The following is a 17,059-nucleotide window of genomic DNA, read 5'->3' as shown; positions in this document are numbered from 1 at the left end:
CATAAGTAGCTAAATAATTGAACATACACAAGGCTTTAAACTCAACATATCTAGTATAGTAGGCCTATACCTTGAAGTTATGTCCAGATTCAAAAGAATTGTAGGCCTAACACAACAAACTGACTCAGTGTCATCTGTCCCAAATACATTTATTTTGACATAGATTGACACAAGAGTGTGATCATTTGTTGCATATCAGGCTAATCTGAGGAACATATCAGCAACATTTCAGCAGATCATAATCAGAATAAGATTTTATTCACCAACTACATTGACACATCAAAGGACTTGGCTTGGTTCAGAACATTCGTGTTACTTCAGCGTACTGGCCTTGACAATACAAAATATATGATACAGAGATCAATACCAGGAATATACATTCCATGGAGTATGCCATATGGAGTGCAGACAACAATATTATGCATTTCCAGTGAAACTGATTGTAATATGAGTAGGCCTATTTATGCAATACAGTAATATATAAGCAGAATAACGGAAAAGAAGTTGGTAGGTTGATCAGTTGTAACCTACACATGAGGGTGATGATGGCAAGAAGCTGGAAGAAGGTTGGCTCAGACAGTTGGGCTATGTGGTCAGAAATATAAATATTCTGCAAAACTGGACAAAGCATTAAAATGATTTTAGGGCAGCCTTTAATTATAGGCTATGTGGTGCACAAAAGAGGAACAAAGCACACATTTTAAGCAACAGAATCTGATAGTGGAAGACTATTTTGCAGTCCTGGTAGGAGCTTAAAATATAAAAACAGCTTGCGCTACAACAACTTAATAACGACAAATCCCAGGACTTCAATACCCAGAACTCTTAGCTGCACATTTTCCGGAACAGGAATACGCATGGATTGGGATTTATTGACATTCCAAGTAAAGAACACAAACCAAGACATTCTGCGCTATCTGTCATATATTGACCAAAGATCTGGATATAGCCTACGATTGAATACGACACATTTGGTTGTTCGCTGTATAGGCCACTTTTAGTTTGGTTATTTTTTTACCACTACGGTCGTGATTGCAGTAGGCTAGTATTGACACCCTCGGTGGACGGACGCGCCTGATCATCATCCGTCGGCGGAATTGTTCGCTGACAGATGGAGGACGACAGATGGGATCCTCGGGATGTGCAACAAGGCAGCGAGGGATATCATGGAAAATAGGGCATTCCACACCAAAGGGGAATACCCCACACACATTCGAATTAATTGAGGTCATGGGCATGGCGGGTCGGATAACATATCTCTCCGGTTGGTAAATCACACTCGGTCGTCATCTGCGTAGCCGGCTGCGATTTATCTGGTGAGAAACTTTCATTGCGAGCCAGCTTTCGCTGAGTTATCTCCGTCTATAGCCTAGCCTATCCACCGGGGTGTTCAAAAATCATGGTCGATAATCGCTACGCCACAGCTCTTGTGATCGCCTGCGTCCTGAGCATCATTGCAACGGTGTACCTATCCGTGGCCGTGGGAACGCAGCACTGGTACCAGTATATCAGCCCGCCTGTTTACGGCGAGGCTAATGCCTCAGAGCTTCGCGCTCTCCAGGAAGAATTCATTGATGGCGAATTCGATGAAAAGACATACAGCGACTCTCTCTTCCGCCTCAACGGGACAGTGGGTTTGTGGTGGCGCTGCTTGCAAGTGCCTACAGAAACCCATTGGTACAAAGAACCAGGTAAATATTATCTTCCATTAAAACTGGATGTTGTGTGTAGCCTACTGGAGGCACCCGTAGTTTAAGCTAAGCCTACTGCTTTTAATTCTGCTTTTAATCTCAGTAGTTTAGCTCTGCATCTCTTCTTGTTTGACATGGCTAATGGTGCATCACATTCTTTTGATTGACATGGTTAATGGTGCATCACATCACAGTGTGCATGTGTGACAGCCCAGATAGCAAAGGGGCTGACGGAGCACTGTCGGCCCACTGGGGGCAGATCTGGCGGTGCACTGGCATTTTGCTAATCGGTTCTCTGGCGGGTTGCAGACAAATATTTTGCAACTATTGGTCTAAAATTTGTTCAGTTATACTCCATATATAATTTTAATATTCATGACAAGTTAAATTTAAAGAGATGGTGGTGGTCCAACGACGGACCGCAAGTGGCACGCCACCGGTGGCATACCACCAGCGGTCCGCTGTCTGGCAATCTGATTTTTCTATTTGGGAGGAGTGTGTTTTGTGTTGACATTTTGCTTTCCCTCATCCTCAGACCCTAAAATGGTGATGGAGTGTGTCAGTTTCACTCTGGCACAACAGTTCACACCCAAGTACAAGGAGCCAGGGAATCACAACAGTGGAGAGGACATGATACGGACCTGTAAGTAGGCTCAGTCATGGAATGAACATACAGAAATCAGGTTATTACACCCGTATGCCATTGCCTAGTATCACTGTTGACTATAGGGTCAGAGTTGGGATAGACATTTAAGACTGTCCATACATGCATTGCACACAGTACTGCATTTAGTTTACTCCCTACGGCATACCAGGTTTGTTACTTATGCATTTTCTATCTTCATGCACAATCTGCCCCAAAGTCATGAACTGTTCTAGATTTCTAGATGTGCCAGCATTAAATTTGTATGGTGGTCCATCTGGCTCACTATCTGCCTGCCAGTCTCTCTCCCTCTCTCTCTCTCTCTCTCTCTCTCTCTCTCTCTCTCTCTCTCCCCCCCCCTCTCTCTCTCTCTCTCCCTCTCTCTCTCTCTCTCTCTCTCTCTCTCTCTCTCTCTCTCTCTCTCTCTCTCTCTCTCTCTCTCTCTCTGTCAGTGGTATTCTTGAATAGACAGACACCCTATGGCAGTGACACACAAACACTCACATTGCTCAGTCAGATTTCTCTGACCTCACAGAAGCAGGACTCAGTTAGACAGTAGAGAGATTTGGATTTGCATTATCACAGCATGACGCAAGACAATTTGGGGAAAAAATGTGTTTTTATTCAAACACACACACACACACACACATTCTCTCTCTCTGTCTGTCTCTCTCTCTCCTTTTCTCTCTCTTTTTCTCCTTCACAAACACACACACACACACACACACACTCCTTTCATTGAATTCATGTCTACCACATTGTAATCCTGTAGAGCAGCACAAGTCTGACAATTACTCGTTGTATTTTTCTATGCACGGTATGGAAACATTATTTTCACTAGATATCCTTAACCATTTAGATTGTGTTTTGCAACTGTCAATCACTCCAGCAGGTCTCGACTAACTCTCTCTCTCTTTCTGTGTGTGTGTGTGTGTGTGTATGTACCACAGACTTATGGAGGTGTCAGTTCCTGCTTCCACTGGTGTCATTGGGGCTGGTGGTGCTGGCAGGCATAATAGGCTTTTGTGCATGTTTATGTCACAGTCTTGCCCCCACACTTGGGATTGGGGTGCTCCATCTATTGGCTGGTGAGTATATTGCAGTGTATGATAATCAATGTCTGTGAGGCTTAGTTCACACTAGACCAGAGGTTCTTAACCTTATGGGGCTAAGGCACACCAAAGCTCAAACCAAAACTCCAAGGCACACCGACTTACTGATTATGAAGTATCTCACACATTATTATAGCTATAACATGGGTGTTAATTCCTTAAAAACAATCTGTATACAGTGCTCATGAGCTGAGACCACAGCAATAGGCCTGTGCTCACATTGTGTTGGCTGAGCTGCATAATAGAACTGTAGCCTATTAGACTACTTCATAGCAACCAATTTATTACTACCTAAAACTGTTTTAAGAAGCTGCGTCATTGATGCATTTAAAAATAACCCTCTAGCCTACTTCATGAGTCTGTGTTAAAGTCACTCCACTGCACTAGACAACATTCATAGCTGTAAAGTACACAATACAAAACATGATGTGTTGTGTTTTGGCATCCAGGTGGTCTAGAATGCAGCAGCGCGTTCAATGAACCAAAATGGGCACGATACCCCACTGTCCAGTGAGCTCCACTGGCTCCAACTTTAGCTGCCCGCATCAAAATCAAGTCACTAATGCTTGCCTACAAAGTGATTGCTGGGTCTGCTCCCACTTAAGTGCTCTCCTAGAGGCTGCGTTCCTCTAAGGAACGTCATCTGGCACTGCCGCCCCCTACACACACAGCAGTCCAGACTAATTGGTTTCACTTGTTGTTTCATGTTGGTGGAACGACCTACCAAGTGCTATCAGAGCCGATCTGGGATGTTTGTCTGTAACCGGAAAATCGGGTTTTGCTACCACTTTATTTATTGTGCAATACTCTATGTTGCACTTTGATCCCTCCCCCCAAAAAATATTTAGTATATGTCTGGTAATGGGGATGTGTGGAAATGGCAATAAAAGCTAACTTGGACTTTCTCCACCCCCAGCCTTGTGCACCCTGGCCACGGTCTGCTGCTACCTGGCCGGCATGGACCTGCTGCATCGAGTGTCAGTGCTGCCCGACCGCGTGGACGCCTCCCTGGGCTGGTCGCTCTACCTGGCGCTCATCTCCTCTCCGCTGCACATGATGGCCGCCGCCCTGCTTGTGTGGGCGGCACGCAGCCACAGCCAGAACTACTACCGCATGACCGCGTATAGAGTAGCATAAAAACACACAAACACTCCACCCACGCTTCACCCCCTTAGGGCTTCTACATACCTGACGCACCCGACCGGTAGTGCGACAACGTGACTCTTGCTGGCGCGCCAGGATTGAAGCCAGGTAGCGTGAGGTAGCGCACCTCTCATTTTTTTTCAGACGAGCGCGACAAGGCGGAAACAGGAAGATGGACTAGTTCGAGGGCAAGCGAGAGTTGCAGTGTTTTGTTACAGTCGTGAATTTTTAATAGTTTGCTGGATAAGTTAACAAAGTTACCAGTGAGAGTTGCAACACATGGAATTAAGAGGAAAGAATAGAAACGATTTATTTTCAAACAAAGGATATCTATTAAGGCCTGAACAAAATCTCTTTCCACTTCAGGAAATTACACAAACTCAGCCAGCTGCTAGCTAGCTAGCCAGCTAACTAAACTGTTTAAATTATTAAAATTTCCCTCGGGATGACTAAAGTATCTATCTATATATCCATCTATCTATCTATCTACCTGTGCACACACCTTGGAAACTAGATGATAATGATGATGGTAGTTGTGAATAGTAGCAACCAAAGTCTGAAGTACCCTCACAGAGGCTAGATAATAGCAGAGCCCGTTTACATTCTCTGCTCTCTGCTACTAGTGTTTCTTAATGCAGCTTCTTCTGCTGTGTAACGTAGTTAGCATTAATCTTTTCACAACAGCGACACCTCTGTTCAGGAGAATATTGCAACTAGTGTCGTGACCACGACGCGCGAGTATAAATGGTTACGGCGCTTCTGTGACGTCACATTGTCGCGCTACCGGTCGGGGGCGTCGAGTATGTGGAACGTTTTACCCTTGCCCCTCTATTATAGGAGTCCCCCAACTCCCCCAAAACCCTTTCTAAGGGGAGTGTGGGGATAGGTCAACCCCTTGCATTGTTGGACATTTATTCATTTTAGATCATAGGTGGCTTTAAGATGTTGGCATTTGAGTTGCTTGCGTTGCTGTGAGTGGTAGGCAAACACTAGCTTTTTCTTATTTATTTATTTGTTTGTTTGTTTGCTTATTTGTTCATTTGTTTATTTTCTGATCCCGGAGTTCTCTGCTGTTCTGCTCAAGCTTTATGCATTCTTCAGGCTCTTGACAAGTTACTTTGGTGTGCTTTCACCCAAAGGGCCTACGCAGCCATTAGTGGTCCTTACTTGTAGATGACTGCCTAACTTCTTTCTGGTAGCCTTAGTGTTGTTGAACCTTGTCTGTTTCTCAGGGTCATGTACTTAGTTACTGGCTGACTCCGGGTCAGTTCTGAGCCTGATTAAGGCGGGAGTCTGGGAGCTGTCTAGTGACAGCTGATGTTAGTGTAGATGTTTTTGGTCCGCCTGAGCACTTTAGCTAGCTGATTTCACTCAATATAGTGTGGTCCTGATTCATGATTTGACACTTACATCATGATTTTGACTTGCATTAGGGTATTGTGAACTTTTCAGGTGTGTGAACTGAATTGGCATGTACTCCGATGTACTGAGTACTGGCAGATGTACTGTGTCTTTGTGTGTGTGTGTGTGTGTGTGTGTGTGTGTGTGTGTGCGTGCGTGCGTGCGTGCGTGCGTGCGTGCATGTGTGTGCGTGCGTGTGTGTCTGTCCTTCTCATTGCTGGCTTGCTTCTCGCCTAATGATATTGAAATGAAACAGATATCTGAACATTACAAAAATCAGTTCCTGCACAGTGAGCCTCACAGTTTTGGGGGTAACATATGAGCATAATCACACATTTTTGTTAGTATTTTGCTTTTATTTTGACTTTTATTTGGTGACATTAGCTTTCTGTACCTGAAAGCCAAGGGTATTTACAGTGAATAATATCATTATCTTTTGTATGCAAGTTCTTTGGGGAAACTAAAGGAAAAAAATCCAAAGTGGCTCTTTTTCCTGGAATGCTATACTGCACTGAATCAGGAATGGAAGGTTAACATTTGAGCCAATGAACTCAAGGTGCAATAGTCTGGACAGTATAATCAGAGACTGAATAGGAAACTGTGGGAACATCATGCTCCAGAATGCACACAAAGCACTTGTCCCCCAAACATTTCTGGTGAAACACATCACCAAGTGTGGTGTGTAGAGTCAGTATTTTGGGCCAGTGGAAGCTGGCAGTTGTACCTTTTAATTAAGTATGTGAAGGAAAGAAAAAGTCGATGCAGAATCAATCATGAAAACTATCAAAGAGAATTGCTCTGATAACTGCATTCAACCCAATTCAGCTTCTGTTTCTTGGCGGTTGTTGCTGTGAAAGATTTAGAGCCTGATATTGTGAGAATAGTTAGCCTTTGAAAATGTGACCCCATATCAAGCTGGAAGAGTGGTCTGTTTTAGTATTGAGGCATCACAGTCAGCTCTAAAGTAGATAATCCATCAATGGCGTATCGGTTTTTAATAACAACAAGAATTTCAGAAGGGTACAGCTCTGCTGGACCATTCAGGACTGGATGTCCAAAGTGACAGGCATCCCTACCGACCAATCATTAAGTCAGTTACACTTACTTGCATCAACTATTCTGTGTCATCGTCATGGGCATGTCAAGTCATGCTGTGTGTTAAAGCAACACATGAAAAGATTACCTGCTTGTGTGTGACAACCTTTATAGAGCTGACAATCCAGTGTCAATTATTTGTTTGTCCTCAGTGAATGGGTCATTGGGAACACATAACATGTTCTGTACACATCAACGTGCCCTCGTTCCAAAAGAGGGAACATGCATTTCAGGTTTTGTTTTTCTAACAATGGAGACCGTGGAGCTGAGAGGCACCTTTTTTTTTGTCTTAAGTCAGTTGTGTTATTTGTGGTTAGGTTTGGGGCTGATACTTTTTGGAGTGGACTATGAATAAACATGGGAGTTTTAGACCCCGTTGTGTTATTGCCTGTAAGGAGCTAAAATGAGTTGGAGGAAAGCAGAGAAATGAGGGCGGAAGAATAGGTGGCTGGTTGTGAAATACTAGTCCATTCTTCTCTCAATTTCTGCCATCATATTTATTTATTTTCTCATTTTATTTATTTTTGTCGTGACTGTTTGTAATATCTGTCTGTATTAGAAATATTCTTTTTTACATTTGATATTTAGAAATAGTTTATTTATGGCTACTGTGATTTAAATTGATTTAATGAAATTAAATTGATATAATGAAATCATTAAAAATGAAATGTTTGTAATAGATCAAATTTCAATCTAATGATGGCTGTTTATTTGTACACTATCCACATTTCTGGTACACTGCCGGCTGTGTTATACAGACACAAAAACAGATGATTTTAGAAATAGACCAATTCAAGCAAAGTTAAGTTGTTTTCTTCAGCTTTTGAATGTAGAGAAGCGTCGATATCAATCACTCTTATATTTTGTTTTCATCTTTCTCTCTATGATATCTCAGAATTGTTTTTAAAATGTTCTGTTCTAGCAGTGCTGCATATGCATTAGGAAGTTTGAAAATGTGAGGCATATATTCATTAAAGCTGATGACGTTACATTGTATTTATGTGATTATTTCTTTGCGCATTCCTCACAGACATCGCTGTGGATTTCAAATGAAACGAGTCCGTACTTTGACCCCTTTATCCCCAGTGTGGAAAGTGTCCCATTGTCGAGTCCCCATCCTTCTTGACTATCGGTCTCTGTCGCACTGGATGGATGGAATGACGACTCTCCTTCTGCGAGCCAGAGAGAGAGCGATGCCCTTCTCATAGTAAGCACACTCGTTAACGAAAAACGGATAGAGTGGCTCTTTCCCTTTGTAACGCAGTGTCTCCCCAGAGAAAGAGAGGAATAAAGGATCGCCAGGGTGAAGCAGGCAAAAGTCACGGTCCTGAGAGATTCAGAAAGGAAGAAAAAGAAATAAAGGCATGTTGTAAATATCACCTACTCCCTGAAGTCCTGAGAGATACAGTAAAAAAACACTACGTTATTGACTTTAATTCAAATTATGACCAAATGTAAAAGAAACTTGAATGATGGAAAGAAAGAAAGCTATATTGTGAAAGAATAATTCAAATACAGGCAGATACGCATCACTGTAACAAGATCATGTCAATCTTGATGGATCACCTTGGTGTATTCAGTGTAACAATAGGTAAGTTTCCTCTGTGTAAGAGAGAGGTCACACCTTACCCCAGTTTTTTTTTTGAGAGGGTTGAATTGTTGAATTGGTTTGGTCGTCACTTGTGAAGGGTACAAGATTGGTGCCACACCAAACCCATTGTTTTAAACCACATTGCCATTCACTGTGTTGGCCTTTAGGTGTTTGCACGCTTGTATCTCTTTATGTTTATGAACAAAGCAGTGTGTGGAAGGGTGAGTCACTGTGACGCTTAAACTGACACATACACATGTACATTTCCACTGATTGGTTGAATTTGCTACTGAGTTGCATTCTTTAGAACATCAATTAAGTAAGGGATAATGTATAGAACGCCGGTCATTACTGGGAAAATAAGTCCCGACAGGGCGAACCGGACCCCGACGCGCAGCGGAGGGGTCTTGTTCCGCCCTGAAGGGACTTATTTTCACAGTAATGACCGGCGTTCTATACATTATCCCGCTTATTATACGGCTACTTGCCAAAACGAAATAATAAACTCCCCACGATATGACTTTAGCCTACATAACCTAGCTTATTTGTTACCGTTCATCGTGGCATTTGCTGAGAAACAAATAGGCCTAGTTCGCAACACACGCTGCTGAACTTGAATCAAACATTCTTTAGAACACAGCTGCTGATCAACCGTCTGCTTTCACGTTTGAATGAAGTTCCAGTCCTTGCGTAGTGATATGAAAGACATTAATCAGAAGCACAAAACCCATTGCCATTGACAGCGGTGATTAAATGCTTTGCCGGTGATTTATGTAGATTTAACATAGGCCCGAACGTTGGGAAGGCCCATTCATGTGAATGGAACGTTCTGCAGCACTCTGAAGAGCCGTGTAATAAGTTTTGGTATTCGATATGACTCAAAACATAACCAGGCTTGAAGTTCTGTCCTTTATCAAAGATACACAATTATTGATTATTCAATAATTAATTAATTCAGAATTCATTAAAACTTGATGTCTACAGATTAGACACGGTGGATCTCACCTGAAGATCTGGATGAATAGCAGCAGTGATGGCACGTGTCTCAGGGTCCCGTGGGTAGTCAATGTTCTTAACCAGCGTGAACACTTCCACGGACCCTCCCTCAAACTGAGTCCCTTTAAAACAAAATAAGTTGGAAATGGAGGGGCAGAAGAGAGGGTGAGATCAGCTATTAGACAGTGAGAGTGTGATTGTGTTCTTGTCATATGAAGATGCTTTAAAGCCACTATTAATGTGGAGGTTTTAGGTGTCCGTTCAAAATGTGTGTCATAAACTGTGGCTGTTCAAAGATGACTATGGGAGCATATATTTTTGGGGGGAGCTGTATACCTGAGTTAAAGAGGTGGATCCATTCCAGCATTTGCTCTACTCCCTCTTGTATAGCAACAAAAATGTTGGACCTGACAGAACCATGGGGCTGTGGGCCAATCTCCATCGCTATGGAAACCAAAGATATTTTTCAGTGATGATCAATCATTACGATGATGATGAGTACGGAACCCTGGAGGGGTCATTGCAAGACATTTTTTGGTGTATATCCAGAAAACGTGCTCTCATTTTACTAAATTGTGTGCTCATCTTACTAAATTGTGCGCATGTTTTAGTGCGCTCATTTTAGTTAATTGTGCTCTCATTTTAATTTTCGTAAAATGTGCGCACAATTTAGTAAAATGTGCACACAATTTAGTAAAATGAGCACACAATATACTAAATTGTGCACACTTCTACACACAATCTAGTAAAATGAGACAACAATTAAGTAAAATGAGCGCACATTCTCTCGATATACAAAATGACACCTCCTGGGCTCTGCAATTGAGAGTATATGTGAAATGCTAATATGCCAAATGATAATGTGCCAACTGCCAATTGAATGTTTGTAATTCAATTTGGGATATAAAAGTTCAGACTTAAAGGTTGTATCAGCAATAGCGGGGATACGTCACTTCTGTTGATGTTCAAACAAAACAGAAAGTTCGCTACTCCCTCCCCCTCCCGTGCAATTAAAACTCTCCTAAACGCAGATTTAGTCAGTTATTGGTTGAAACATTTTATTTTGCTTTTGAGGGGGTTGCCAACCTTTGTTGGTAGCAATTGTTTTTGTGTACAGATCTCGGAGCCTAGGGTGCCCACAGAGACGCGTTTTTTTGACGGACAGCTTATGGGGCAGACAGCTAGCAGATCGTTAGGAAAGATTAGATGAATGTGATCATTTATGTTTGGGCCTTTTTTGGGCCTGAAATCGCTGATACAACCTTTAAAGCCCTAATTTAAAAGGCAGGCCAAGTGCAACGTACAGTATGTCAATAAGCAAAGTCCTTGTGCATGACCTTTCATGTTAGATGTTACAGCATTAAGCTGACTCATCAACGTTTGTGTTTAAGGTTTAAACCAGGCGATAAATTAGCAAATTCATTTTGCCTAGTTATTAAATTAGCTTCAGTTAGACTTATGACTTGCCGCTTTGCCCATCATTCCAATTAGGCCAATATAACTTTTTCTTTCAACAGATGTGCAGCAGAGGGAGGTGATAGCTCATTAGTTCTCCCTGCAGTGCCCAACTCGGGCTACTTCACACAGTGAAGCATTACATGTGAATCAATGTGAATCAGTGACACATTATGTAACTGTTGAATAATAGGGTTGGATGTTTTCAATACAGATTATTGTAAATGTCAACCTTCTGCGGCCTTTCAGTCACAGTGAAACTAGAACATTGTCACACACATACATGTGTCAGTCAGGCTTGTTGATAGCTTTTTCAAGCTATTCACAGCAAATTCCTTGGTGGCCTCATAGATCAACCAACTGTAAATGAGAGCAAACTGTGGCTGTTGCTTCTGAGGCGTAATCAAACTAGAACCTTCTCACATTGACATAGTTATAACCATGCTCTCATATTGTTTTTTTTTAACAACACTCAGATTAGGGATCTCAATACATGTGTCAGTCACAAAGGCTGTATCACAAAGACTGACATGCATGAGCACAAAATACACATACACAACATGGGAAACTATTAATTTTAACCTCACTCAATAGCACATGCTCTCACCGAAGCCATGTTTTCCCACTGATTCTAAAGAGTAAGCTTCATTCTTTGGTGTGTCAAAGTGTATGTATCGTACAGGTATGGTGGCCAGCTCTCTCTGCAAACAATGTGAAAAATGGTTACATCAGTTTTTTCACAATAATTATAGCCTTCATTCATTTATTGATAATGAAAAAAAACACCTAGTTTGTGAAATACAAATCTGAAACAAAAATGCTATTTAACCATAAAAAAAGGCATGTCATGAAACTATTCCGTAAATTGTGTTCACATGCTTTGGAGAGAGAAAGAGAGAGAGAGAGAGAGAGAGAGAGAGAGCACTGACTGAGACTCTCCATGCTTGTTTTCTTGTTTGACTATTTGTTTTCTTTATGATGATTATATTGTATTTTCCATTGTCCATAACAGTGGAAATAAATAGATTTGGCTGTAGATGACAAGGCTATAAGTGTGGATAATATGAGCAGAGGGGAGGGTTTGCCTGGAGGTGTCTGTAGATGTGTAGGCAGATCCAATCGCTGTCAGAGAAGCTGATGAAGCACAGGCCCATGTTGGCCGTCGTGTTGTGCAGGTCGCACACCAGATCCATAGCTTCAGGGCTTCCCTTGGGCCCCAACAAGCCATTGAGCTCCTGGGAACGCACAATCTCATATGGTGTCTTATCGGAGATGGGAGTACTGAGAGAGAGAGAGAGAGAGAGAGAGAGAGAGAGTCATCGAGGGCTGACAGACCAACCGACCGACTGAATGACCAATGACAGGGTCCTAATTATGTTGGATCGAGTAAGCTTCCATAGAGAGCGGTCTGAGCTCTCATGAACGCAGTGAAATCACGCAGTGATTTATGTGGTCCCTCATTGATTTTGTAAGTTTGCCCACATACAAAGAAATTAATGGGCTATAATTTTAATGGTAGATTTATTTTAACAGTGAGGGACAAAATATCAAGCCCTCTGGGTATGAAATATATAATGTCATTAAATATGCTTGCCTTTGTTTACATACACAGGACACAGGCAAGGCCTCAAGACTTCACAGACTGGTATACAATGGTTTGGCATGATGTGCCATGACGGTATCTATTAGTGGTCTAATGTTTATATGATTGTGATAAGCAGCATGCTTTTCATTTTAATGTTAATTAGAAACTATTAAAATAAGTATGTTCATTTGGCCTGACTTTGGGGTGTGAATTTTTGTGTCTGTGAAGTGAAATACTAACATACTGTAATTTCCCAACTATTAGCTCAGGCTTATACATTGATTTAGCAAAATTTCTTCAGCTATGAGGTTAATACAATGCAGCAAATACACTGGAAATTATTGTATACCTCTGGAAGCAATCGTGAAATCACAATTATGAAATGAGAAATTATGAGGAAATGACTGAAATGCCGATGCCGAACGCTGCTACTTAGAAAACAGAGAGCACTTTAGCTATATTAGCCTACACTTGTTAGTAGGCTAAAAAGGCTAATAAAAAGTACATATTTTTGCCTACATTAAAAAAAAACCTGGCTGGACAACTGCCAGCTTGCTGTTTCCTATATGCATTGATGTATGTGAACCATTAAGACTCAAATGTGTCCTGCAACATCGAGCTCCATATACAAAGCTCACTTTTTCTAGCCGCCACACCCAGATACATATATATATATATATATATATATAGGTATTCCATAAACACTTAAACTCAGATCTTATTGTTTCTAAATAAGCTAATTATTTTAATCAAATATAAGCTAATCAAATATCATGTACCATCAACAAACTATTTACTATATGATTACTTAAATGTACGTAGGCCTGAATCAATGCCTCAGTGTCTGAAGTAGGCCTTTGCCAAACAAAGTGTAGATGTGGAAGCTTTTAAAACAAGTGCTGAGGAAGGAAGTGCCACTATACTCTATGTAGAATAGCCTATGTGTAGGAAGTGCAGACACATGCTTCAAAATTAACAACCCTAGTCTAGATTCAGGCCTGTCATGACCTCACTTGACAGTGTCTTGAGATTGGCTTGCTTGAAAATTAATCAAGACAGACTTAGCTTACTTGAGAGTGAATCGAGATAGGCTTACTTATAAGAGACTTTATAATGAGGAGACACAGCACTTAAAAGATCTCCCAAAGAAATGTAAGTATATTTTTTTGATTTTTTGATCCCGTGAGGGAAAGGGTAAGGGGTTAAGTAAGGGATAATGTATAGAACGCCGGTCATTACTGGGAAAATAAGTCCCGACAGGGCGAACCGGACCCCGACGCGCAGCGGAGGGGTCTTGTTCCGCCCTGAAGTGACTTATTTTCACAGTAATGACCGGCGTTCTATACATTATCCCGCTTATTACACGGCTACTTGCCAAAACGAAATAATAAACTCCCCACGATATGACTTTAGCCTACATAACCTAGCCTATTTGTTACCGTTCATCGTGGCATTTGCTGAGAAACAAATAGTTCGCAACAACACACGCTGCTGAACTTGAATCAAACATTCTTTAGAACACAGCTGCTGATCAACCGTCTGCTTTCACGTTTGAATGAAGTTCCAGTCCTTCCGTAGTGATATGAAAGACATTAATCAGAAGCACAAAACCCGTTACCATTGACAGCGGTGATTAAATGCTTTGCCGGTGATTTATGTAGATTTAACATAGGCCCGAACGTTGGGAAGGCCCATTCATGTGAATGGAACTTTCTACAGCACTCTGAAGAGCCGTGTAATAAATCTATATAAATCACCGGCAAAGTATATAATCACTGCTGTCAATGGCAACGGGTTGATTAACGTCTTTCATATCCCTCCGCAAGAATTCTGTTCGCTTATTGCAATGGAATTTCATTGAAAGGGAAAGTAAGCCAGTAAGAGGTTGTCACACAACACCTGAAACTGTCAAGTTCTATCTGTGTGGCGAACTATTTATTTTGTCAGCGGAAGACACGAAACGGTAGTAAAATCATTTTTAAAGATTCGTTGTGTTAGGTTTCTTTTCTCGTTTTGGCAAGTAGCCGTGTAATAAGCGGGATAATGTATTGTCCGCCGGTAATTATCAGAAAATAAGTCCCGACAGGGAGAAGAACCCCGACGCGTGGCTAATAGTTGGGAAATTACAGTACACATATTCTGCCCCTTCCACCACGAATCACGTGTTGTGATCTCACAGCTGGAGCGAGGTTGGTGTCGTGAAGCCTGCCCGAAATAGATGTCCGATAAGTGCCCAAAATGTGTTGCAATATGTCCGCCAAGTGGACGGACTTGCCTAAAAAGAATTTGAAGTGAATCAAGATGGGCTTACAGTGGCTCGAGACTTGCTCTCTTGAGAATGAATCGAGACAGGTTTACTTGAGAGATTAATCTTGACTGGTTCACTTGTGAATGAATTGAGACGGGCTTACTTGTGAATGAATTGAGACGAGCTTATTTAAGAATGAATTGAGACGGGCTTACCTGAGAGTGGCTCGAGTGAAGCAACGGTTCAAGTCTGTCTCGGTGTAGCGACGACACTGTTGAACGGCGCGCGGATTTGACATCACCATCATCAAGGTAAAGGACTCCTGGGCATTGCGTTGGTTATGCTTCCTCCTCAAGTACTCCCGCACCAGGTACACACCCGAGAGCTCGTTGCCATGGGTACCACCACACACAGCCACGCGGGACAAGGCAGGAAAAGACACTTTGCTCATCTGTGACCTAGACACTACTGTATCATTACAGCAGTATTAAAGAAATATATTAAAACATGAATAAATCCTATAAACCATGGTTGATGGTTTATAGGATTGATTCACAAATGGCAATTGAACAGCCACATATTGTATACCAGTGTAATAAAACACCTATGCTTAAAGCAAAAAGGGAAGGAAATGAATGAATGAATAAATGAACAACAGAGCCGCTACAGAATGTGTACAGTGCAATAAATTGGACTATACCAGAAACAAAAAGACACGTTTGAGTGGTAAAAAAGAATAGTCACACTCACATAGCCTAATAAATCCTAGCATATTCAAACAACCTTTGCTAAAAGTAAAAAAGCGAACGGTGATGATTTTTTTTTTTAAAAATAAGAAAATTTATTACACAAGATGACAAAAATGATACGATATATTGCATTATTCTTCATACATCATATGCAATGGAGATTGTTATTGAGGTGTAAACCATGGTAGGATGTAACATTAAGCATGCACCACACACACACACAAGCCCAGCCCAGCAAGTTTATCACCTTATGAGCAGCCGCAAATCGAAATTTCCTCTCTGTTGCTCCACGAATATGCTTTCTCTCCGTCCTCCCCCCCTTCCTTCTCCTCTCCCTCTCTCTCTGTTTGAGTGTCTTTCCTGGACCCTGTCCCCACCTACTGCGACTTTTCTTCACTGTCCTCTTGTATAGTTCAAACCACATAGCTGGCCTTCTCCTTCTGAGTAAGCTTGCTTGCTTCCCACTGACAGCACTCGCTAATGTTTCCTCACCGCGAAATCACAGAAACGTACATGGAGGGCAGAATAGAGTTAACCTTACCTCGTCCCTCTCCCGGGTGTTTTGTGTGTTCCTTCCTCTGCCGCTGTCCTGGCCCCCCCACCCCCTCCACCACCCCCCCACACGTGACGGACAGTGGCGCAGATTGTGCTGGCACGTGGCAGAATGGCTGACCCTTTGAACTCTGACCCAGACTGACAGGCAGGTTGTGGCGGGGGTCGAGGCGTGAACCAGCGTCTGCACAAGAGCTTCAAGACTGGAAAAAGAGCAGTAGATGGAGATCAGCAGGCAGGTACAGACTTTGCTCAGACCATTTCCTCACCCTAAGACCTCTCTCTCTCTCTCTCTCTCTCTCTCTCTTCACCTCTCTTTTACTTCTCTCTCTCTCTCTCTTTCTTCTCTGTGTCTCTCACTCTCTCATTCGCTAGCTCTCTCTCATACACACCACACACATGCACATGCACACGCTCTCTCTCTCCTCTCTGTCTTTCATCCGACCTCTTTCTTTCTGAATGCTTTTACAGGGTTTCCCCTGACTCAGCTAACTCTACTCACACTCACTGCTGCTCTGCTGGCTTCCTCTTTCTCTCCCTCTCTCCCTCTCTCTCTCTCTCTCTCTCTCTCGCTACCTCTGTTTCACCCCCTCCATCTCTCCCGTGAGCAAACACTGCAGTCATGCAGAGTGATGGGGCTACACCCTTTCTCTCTCTCTCTCTCTCTCTCTCCCTCTCTCTCTCTCTCTCTCTCTCTCTGTCTCTCTCTCTCTCTCTCTCTCTCCCTCTCTCTCTCTCTCTCTCTCTCTCTCTCTCTCTCTCTCTTGCACTCTCTCTCTCTCCCTCTCTCTCTCTCTC

At 42.3% G+C, this 17,059-nt stretch overlaps 2 protein-coding genes across 2 annotated transcripts; one reads left to right on the top strand and one right to left on the bottom strand.

The window, feature by feature from the left end:
- The first annotated feature begins 856 nt into the window (after nucleotides 1–856).
- LOC121690499 (claudin domain-containing protein 1-like) lies at nucleotides 857–8,074 on the top strand. Its single transcript, XM_042071089.1, has 5 exons — nucleotides 857–1,691; nucleotides 2,227–2,334; nucleotides 3,285–3,422; nucleotides 4,363–4,617; nucleotides 5,404–8,074. The coding sequence occupies exons 1-4, from the start codon at nucleotides 1,400–1,402 to the stop codon at nucleotides 4,581–4,583; spliced, it is 759 nt and encodes a 252-aa protein (XP_041927023.1). The 5' UTR covers nucleotides 857–1,399; the 3' UTR covers nucleotides 4,584–4,617; nucleotides 5,404–8,074.
- Nucleotides 8,075–8,150: 76 nt separating this feature from the next.
- On the bottom strand, nucleotides 8,151–16,285 carry LOC121690496 (N-acyl-aromatic-L-amino acid amidohydrolase (carboxylate-forming) B-like). The gene is made up of 7 exons (XM_042071087.1): nucleotides 16,251–16,285; nucleotides 15,176–15,428; nucleotides 12,213–12,408; nucleotides 11,735–11,828; nucleotides 10,009–10,116; nucleotides 9,682–9,794; nucleotides 8,151–8,412 (listed from the first exon to the last, which is right to left on the bottom strand). Exons 2-7 carry the CDS (start codon nucleotides 15,409–15,411, stop codon nucleotides 8,212–8,214), a joined length of 948 nt encoding a protein of 315 aa, XP_041927021.1. The 5' UTR covers nucleotides 15,412–15,428; nucleotides 16,251–16,285; the 3' UTR covers nucleotides 8,151–8,211.
- Between the last annotated feature and the right edge of the window lie 774 nt (nucleotides 16,286–17,059).

Source organism: Alosa sapidissima, chromosome 18 (genome assembly GCF_018492685.1).
Source record: "Alosa sapidissima isolate fAloSap1 chromosome 18, fAloSap1.pri, whole genome shotgun sequence".
Classification (NCBI taxonomy): domain Eukaryota; kingdom Metazoa; phylum Chordata; class Actinopteri; order Clupeiformes; family Clupeidae; genus Alosa; species Alosa sapidissima.
Note: the sequence above shows the minus strand (reverse complement) of the source record. Positions and strands in the feature narration are given on the sequence as shown.